At 40.0% G+C, this 6901-nt stretch overlaps 1 protein-coding gene across 1 annotated transcript in view; it reads left to right on the forward strand.

Annotated features, from left to right (window-relative positions):
• LOC106872501 (retinoblastoma-binding protein 5 homolog) overlaps nt 1-6711 on the forward strand; it is a 47966-nt gene extending 41255 nt beyond the window's left edge. Inside the window, exons 16-17 of the mRNA XM_014919519.2 lie at nt 5252-5351; nt 6185-6711. Of these exons, the coding sequence (XP_014775005.1) occupies nt 5252-5286 (35 nt within the window). The 3' untranslated portion in view covers nt 5287-5351; nt 6185-6711. The remainder of the gene's footprint in view (nt 1-5251; nt 5352-6184) is intronic.
• The last annotated feature ends 190 nt before the right edge of the window (nt 6712-6901 follow it).

Below are 6901 nucleotides of genomic sequence, written 5' to 3' on the forward strand. Positions count from 1 at the left end.
TCAACGTGGGCACACTCAACGTGGGCACACTCAACGTGGGCACACTGGAAGGTAGGTCTGGTGAGATTGTTGAGATGCTAGAAGGGAGACGTGTAGATTTGTGCTGCATCCAAGAAGTAAGGTGGAGAGGAGGCTCTGCTAGGTTCCTCACAGGCAAAGAACATAGATACAAGATCTTCTGGGCAGGGAACACTGACGGGGTTGGGGGAATGAGTATACTTCTTGCAGAGAAATGGGTCGATAAGGTAATCAAGGTAGTCAGAGTCTGCAATAGAATACTTAAGATTAGATTAGTGCTACATTATAGGTTAGCAACCTTTATCTCAGCCTATGCCCCTCAGCCGGGGCTACCCGATGGACAGAAAGACTGGTTTTATGACATCCTTTTGCTGACTACTTCGTTGACGAATGACAGGGACCTTCTCTTTGTACCTGGTGATTTCAATGGACATGTTGGACAACATGCAGGGGACTTCCATGGCATACATGGTGGCAATGGTTTTGGTTCCTGCAATGAGGAGGGAACCAGGTTGCTGGAGTTCTGTGATGTAAATGATCCTATGGTTTGCAATACTAACTTCAGGAAACCTGCCAGTCACCTAGTCACTTACCAATCTGGTAGACACATTAGCCAAATTGACTACATCCTTGCCAGGAAATGGGAAAGATGGCTGCTTATAAATGCCAAAACCTTCCCAGGCAAAGAATGTACCCAGCAACATAGACTAGTAGTTAGCAATTAGTTTGAATCAGGACTAAATGGATGCCCAGAAGTCGACCAGCATGGAGGAGAAGAGTCTGGAAGCTTAAAGATCCTGCAAATGGACAGAGATTTAGAGACGTATTACTCAAAGCTTTTGATGAAATAGAGGGGGATATAGCATCACATGATGTGGAAGACAACTGGAGGTTTCTATGGGACAACCTGCTGAGGGCCACTGACTAGGTCTGTGGATGGTGCAAAGTCCCCTCTCGACCCAAGGCAATGTGGTGGTGGAACAATGTTGTTGACAGGACCATTAGGGAAAAGAAACAGGCTTGGAAGGACTGGAAGAATGGTGGTAGCAAGGAATCGTATCAGACTGCCAAAAGGGAAGTTAGGAGACAGGTTTATTTAGCCAGTGGGGAAGCAGATAAGAAAAAATTTTCCAATGTTCTGCACCGTGAGGACCAAAGACTTGAGGTATTTCGTGCTGCGAGACAGTGTGTACAAGGAGTACATTAAAGAGTTCCAGGTAGAGGTAGGGGTCCACCAAGGTTCAGTCCTCAGCCTCCTCCTATTTATCATAGTCCTCCTGGCAATAACACAGGAATTCAAGACAGTATGCCCCTGGGAGCTCCTCTATGCTGATGACCTTGCTCTTATTACTGAGTCACTATCAGAACTATAGAAGTTTCAGGTGTGGAAGCAAGGAAAAAATCGAAGGGCCTTAGAGTCAACCTAGCTAAAACCAAAGTCTTAATAAGTAAGAAGGCAGACAAACCACAAATCTTTTCAGGTAGATGGCCCTGCTTGACCTGTGGAAAAGGTGTAGGTAGAAACTCTATGAGATGTACCCTGTGTAAGCTATGGACACATAAGAGGTGCAGCAAAAACAAAAGAAGGCTAACTCGGAAGATAGTTTTTGTATGTGGCAAATGCTCAGGTGCTATAAACACTGAAAATGTGCAGAGAACAGCTTCTGTCACATTCCAGGGAGAAAAACTAGAAGTAGTTGATAGCTTCCGTTATCTAGGCGACCAAGTTAGTAGCAGGTGTGGATACTCTGAAAGTGTAGCTGCTAGAATAAGAATAGCCTGGGCAAAGTTCAGAGAGCTCCTACCTCTGCTGGTGACAAAGGGCCTCTCGCTCAGAGTAAAAGGTAGACTGTATGACGCATGTGTATGAACAGCCATGTTACATGGCAGTGAAACATGGGCCGTGACTGCTGAGGACATACATAAGCCTGTAAGGAATGAAGCCAGTATGCTCCGCTGGATGTGTAATGTCAGTGTGCATACACGACAGAGTGCCGCTGGATTGGCTCCTGTGCAAGTGGCACATAAAAAACACCATTTGAACGTGGCCATCGCCAGTACCACCTGACTGGCCCTCGTGCCAGTGGCACATAAAAAGCACCCAATACACTCTCGGAGTGGTTGGCGTTAGGAAGGGCATCCAGCTGTAGAAACTCTGCCAGATCAGATTGGAGCCTGGTGCAACCATCTGGCTCGCCAGTCCTTAGTCAAATCATCCAACCCATGCCGGCATGGAAAGCAGATGTTAAACGATGATGATGATGATGATGAATGAGTAGCAAGTTATTATATGCAATAAAGTTACAATAAAATTTTGACATCTTGTGACCTGTAGTTTGTGGTTCCATAATGTTTGTTTCTGATTCTATTAATTTGTAAGTGGTTATTTGGATCACAATGTTAAAACTTTTGTAGGGAGTGGTAGGTGTTGCTAGTAATTCAACATTATCCTGGGGAGTTGACTGTAGAGCTACATGAAATTAAGTGCCTTACCTAAGGCAGTATGATATCACCTGAGTCTCTTTTCTGCACTTTTTATTGAAACTATTTCCTGCTTATAAAATCCTTATCTGCAATACTAGCTTCAGGAAATCAGCCAGTCACTTGTTCACCTATCTGTCTGGTGAACACACAAGCCAGATTGACTACATTCTCACCAGAAAATGTGAAAGATGGTTGCTTATGAATGCAAAGACCTTCCCAGGTGAAGAGCGCACTGTCGTTAGTGACTTCAGACACAGAGATAAAAGGGTGCCATGAAGACAACCAGTCTGGAAAAGAAAGATCTGGAAGTTTAAGGATCATCTCAATAGTCAGAGATTCACAGACATTTTACTTGAAGAGAAAGAGGGAGATATAGATACATGTAAGATAGAGGACAACTTAATGAGGACCACTGTGGCTGGTGCAAAGTCTCCTCTGGGCTAAGGTGATATGGTGGTGAAATAGTATAGGGGCCATTAGAATGAAGAAACGAACCTGGAAGGACTGGAAGAGTGGTGGTAGCAGGGAACTATATCAACTCGAAGGGAAGCTAGAAGACAGGTATATTTAGCCAGGAGAGGAGCAGAAAGGAAGAAATTTGCCATTGTTCTGTGATGTAAGAACCTGCAGATTGAGGTGTTTTGGATTGCAAGACAGTGTAACAGAAAAAATTGTGGTGTTGTCGGAGAGAATTGTTTGCATTGATGATGGATTGCTTGCAGTTAGTGATTTTGCAAAAGAGAATGCATAGGAGGAGAGTTTTCCTGATGTGGGCCCAACAGAGGGACCAGCTATCCAAATCAACAGTAACTTGGTAGATAAAGCAATTAAGGATATGAAGACAGGGAAAGCTCCTGGCCCTTGAGGAATCATTGCTGAGATGCTTAAAATATCTGGCTGAGTGAGATATAGCCTAGTTACTTGCATAATTAATCAGGTTGTCCATGGGGGAGTCATCCCCAACAACTGGTCAAGCAGCACCATAGTCAACTGCTACAAAGGCAAAGGTGATGCTTTAGACAGAAATAATTACAGAGGTATCAAATTGTTGGACCAGGTGATGAAGGTTACAGAGAAGGTCATAGCTCAGCTAATTAGGAAGAGAGTTAGCTTGGATGAGATGCAGTTTGGTTTTGTGCCAGGGAAAAGCATTACTGATGCTATCTTCCTGGTAAGGCAACTGCTGGAGAAGCATTTAGCGAAGAATAAACTTCTGAACATGGCTTTTTGTAGACCTAAAGAGAGCCTTTGACAGTCCCCCACTCCCTCATCTGGTGGTCTATGCAGAAGTTAGGAATAGAGTGGTTGGCATGAGCACTACAAGCCATGTACAAGGATGCTGTCAGCAAGGTGGTTGTTGGCAGTGAATATAGCAATGAATTTAGTGTACAAATAGCTCACCAAGGATCAGTTCTCAGCCCCCTCTTGTTCATCATAGTTCTCCAGGCTTTAACAGGAATTTCAAACTGGCTTCCCTAAGGAGCTCCTGTACACTGATGACCTTATAGTTGAATCACTATCAGAACTAGTGTGAAAATTTCAAGTGTGGTAGCAAAGTCTGGAATCTAAGAGCCTTAGAGTTAATTTAGCTCAGACTAAAGTTCATGTAAGTAGGAAAATGGACAAATCTCAAATCCCCTCAGTGATTTGTAGGAAAGGTGGTGGTAGAAACTCCATATATTGTACTCAATACAAGCTATGGACACCTAAGAGGTGCATCAGTATTAGAGAAGGTTAACAGAAAAAGTAGCCTTTGTGTGTGGCAGATGTGCAGGTACAATAAACACTAAGAATGTATAGAGAATAGACTGCTTCAAATGTCAGAGCTTGATAGCAAGGAGAGAAATACTTGATAGCTTCCTTTACCCAGGCAACCACGTTAGCAGTGGAGGAGGAAGTTCTGAAAGCATAGTTGCTAGATAAAGAACAGGCTTGGCAAAGTTCAGAGGGCTACAGCCTTTGTTGGTAACAAAGGGTTAGGGCTTCTTCTTAAGAGTGAAAGGTAGATTGTATGATACCTGTGTACATACAGCTATGGCAGTGAAACATGGGCTATGATTATAGAGGATATATGAATACTTGAAAGACATGAAACCAGCATGCTCTACTGAATGGGTGATGTTAGTGTAAATGAGAAAATTGGGTATAAATGTGCAAGAGAGGAAGACTGCACTGGTATGATCATGTGATGCATATGAATGAGGACAGCTGCATAAAGAAGTGTCAATCTCTTATTGTGAAAGGAACCTGTGGATGGGGTAGACTCAAGAAGACATGGGACAAAGTAGTGAGAAAGGAGCTTCAGATGTTGGGCTCGTGGAGGGGATGACAAGGGATCAAGACTTCTAGCTAAGTAAAACTGTGGCTGTCCTAACATCATCATCATTTAACATTTGTTTTCCATGCAGCACAGGTTGGACAGTGCTAGCAGGATAGCCTCTTTGCTTCTCTCTCAGCTGAGAGGTTTTTCTTTTGATGGCTCACAAGTGCTGGTGCTACATAAAAAACATTAGTGCTGGTGCCACGTAAAATGCACCCAGAATACTCAGTGAAGTGGTTGGCATTAAGAAAGACATCCAGCTGCAGAAACCATGCCAAAACAGACAATTGGAACCTGGTCAGCTCCTGTCAACTGTCCAACCCATGCCAGCATTGAAAGCAAATGTTAAATGATGGTGATGATGACAATAAATCATTTTTTTATTCCAGAACGATTCCCTGAAAAATGTTTGTAATTTTTTTTTTTTAGGACGGAAAATGAGGTATGCCAACGATGATGTTTAGGCTCTCATTTCTGGTTGTTGACCAATTATTTAAATCTGACCAAAACCTGTTATCCATCAACATTGGTAAGGACAATTTTGTTTTCAAATTTACAATTTAAGATCCCACTGCCCTTTCAGTTAGGTGAATTTGGTTGTGGTGGGGCAATATGAATGAAATTAGATATGAGACAGTGTCAAGTTATGACTTTTAAATGTTTCCAAACGATCTGAAGTTGTGGCTTCTATTCTTTGGAGGAATCTTCATTTTATATCTTGTATTAGATAGGTTACCTCTTGTTGCAGTTATTTGGCTATTTTCTCCATTGTTAAATGACCAGGAGGTTTGTATATTGACAAATTACAATCCTGCACTACGTTACTAAAGTGTGTGAATTTAAGTAACTCATTTGCAGTCAGGTGGTTCTGGGTTCAGTCCCACTAGAAGGCAAATCTCATTGACCCTAGTCTCAGTTTCCCCAAGTAATTTACCAGTGAAATTAGGTAGACCATAACTGCACTGAAGCCAGCCGGATGGTCCATAAGTTATTGGTTGGCAAGCTTATTCAGTGTCATGTCTTAAAGTGATTCCTTGGTCCTCAAACAGTCATAGATGCCGTACTCCCCGAGGCATAAAGAGTAGTCAGCAGATACCATTAACGCAAACGAGGTACCAGCTGTCCTGGGCAAGGGAAGTAACTCAGTTAAAACAAGTAACTTTTATTGTTGAAATCTCTAATAAAGGAAAAACATGTTCAAAATCTTAAATACTTTGAATAATATGTCGTAATGAATTAAGACATTCTGTTGTAATGTAAATAGAATTTATTAGAAATTCAAATATTAAACATTTTAACTCGTTATGTTTTTATTTTTAATAAAATCTATTTTTGATTTTTGCCTCCATTTTTTTTTTGCAGATCTGCCTGAATAGCTGTATGCATCATCTGGAATTTAGACCCTACATGACAGAGAACAGCTTATTTTCAACAATTCTCTATTTTTTTATATACATATCCATTTGAATCCCAATTCCATATATTCATTTTTCAAATAGTCGTTGCTAGATAATACAATACCGAGTGGATTAAGACTATTAGTTTAATATAATAGATATAGTCTGTGTCTACACTTTCATTATTTACAATGGATTGGGATGTCAACACATTTACATTAAATTTATTTTCTTCCATCTATAAAATAGACCAATACAATTGAAAATCTTAAATTAATACATAGCTTTAGGTGTAGCTATGTCTATAACAACATAGATTAACAGCTATATGTATAGCTTGTAATATATACAGCTACAGACATTGTTATGGAAGTAGCTATGTATAATATAGTTATATATATATACAACTATATAGATTGTTTTGGTAGTAGTGTAGTTATTATATATATACATATACATATATATACATATACATATATATACATATACATATATATATACATATACATATACATATACATATATATATACATATATATACATATATATACATATATATACATATATATACATATATATACATATATATACATATATATACATATATATACATATATATACATATACATATATATACATATATATATACATACATATACATATACATATATATACATATACA

This window comes from Octopus bimaculoides, chromosome 5, assembly GCF_001194135.2.
Source record: "Octopus bimaculoides isolate UCB-OBI-ISO-001 chromosome 5, ASM119413v2, whole genome shotgun sequence".
NCBI lineage: Eukaryota > Metazoa > Mollusca > Cephalopoda > Octopoda > Octopodidae > Octopus > Octopus bimaculoides.